At 57.2% G+C, this 743-nt stretch overlaps 1 protein-coding gene across 1 annotated transcript; it reads left to right on the plus strand.

Moving 5' to 3' along the window:
• Positions 1–221: 221 nt before the first annotated feature.
• Positions 222–651, plus strand: H310_15075 (hypothetical protein; the record flags this gene model as incomplete). The annotated part of the gene is made up of 1 exon (XM_008883053.1): positions 222–651. A coding segment is annotated over one exon (429 nt), but the record flags the coding sequence as incomplete, so codon positions are not given.
• Positions 652–743: the final 92 nt, after the last annotated feature.

Genomic DNA, 743 nt, shown 5'->3' on the forward strand with positions numbered 1-743 from the left:
CCCCCCACGGTACTCCACCTCTATTTATTGATACCTCCACAATCCAGTGCACTCCGAAATACCACTGCAACAGCAATGGCATTAGGAATTAGGTGAGCCCAATCGGGCAACATTAGTATTAGGTCCAGGCCTAATATAGTCCTATTTGACACTGAGCTATTGCGGCAGTTTCCGATTTGCCAGCTACCCCGCAGTACCACTCTACTTCGCTCTCTGACAACATGGTTGCTACCCGCGCTTCCCGCCTAGAACACCTTGCCGCTTTGTCGACGTCCGTCCCCCATCGCCTCGTGGACCTGACCGCCGCCGATATGGAACCTCTATCTGAACCCAACGACGCTCTTGAGAATGACGGCATTCCTGTCGACGTTGACATGGACGCCTCGGCCGATGTGTCGAACGACGTCGACTACACGTCTGCGAAGTGCGCTCGTGGATCCAACCGCCCCGCCTCGTCGCCCGCTTGTGTCCCTCTGCACCCCGCTACCAGCGATCGTACCGCTACCCCCCGCTCATTTGCGCCGATTCCCCATTTGTCGTCGCCCTCTGCGCGTGCTGGCAAGACTCCGACAAGAATCTTGTCGCGTCAAACTGGCCTTACTGCTGATCCCATCTTGCCCGAAGACCCCAAGAACTTTCTCGAAGCCCCTGGTCGGTCGTCCGTGCGTGATGGTCGCGGACCTCGTCCCAAGTCCGTCTTGCCCGAATACTCGATGAACTCTCTCGAAGATTCTGGAAGCGCG

The sequence above is a fragment of the Aphanomyces invadans genome (assembly GCF_000520115.1).
Source record: "Aphanomyces invadans strain NJM9701 unplaced genomic scaffold supercont1.159, whole genome shotgun sequence".
Lineage (NCBI taxonomy): Eukaryota > Oomycota > Saprolegniomycetes > Saprolegniales > Verrucalvaceae > Aphanomyces > Aphanomyces invadans.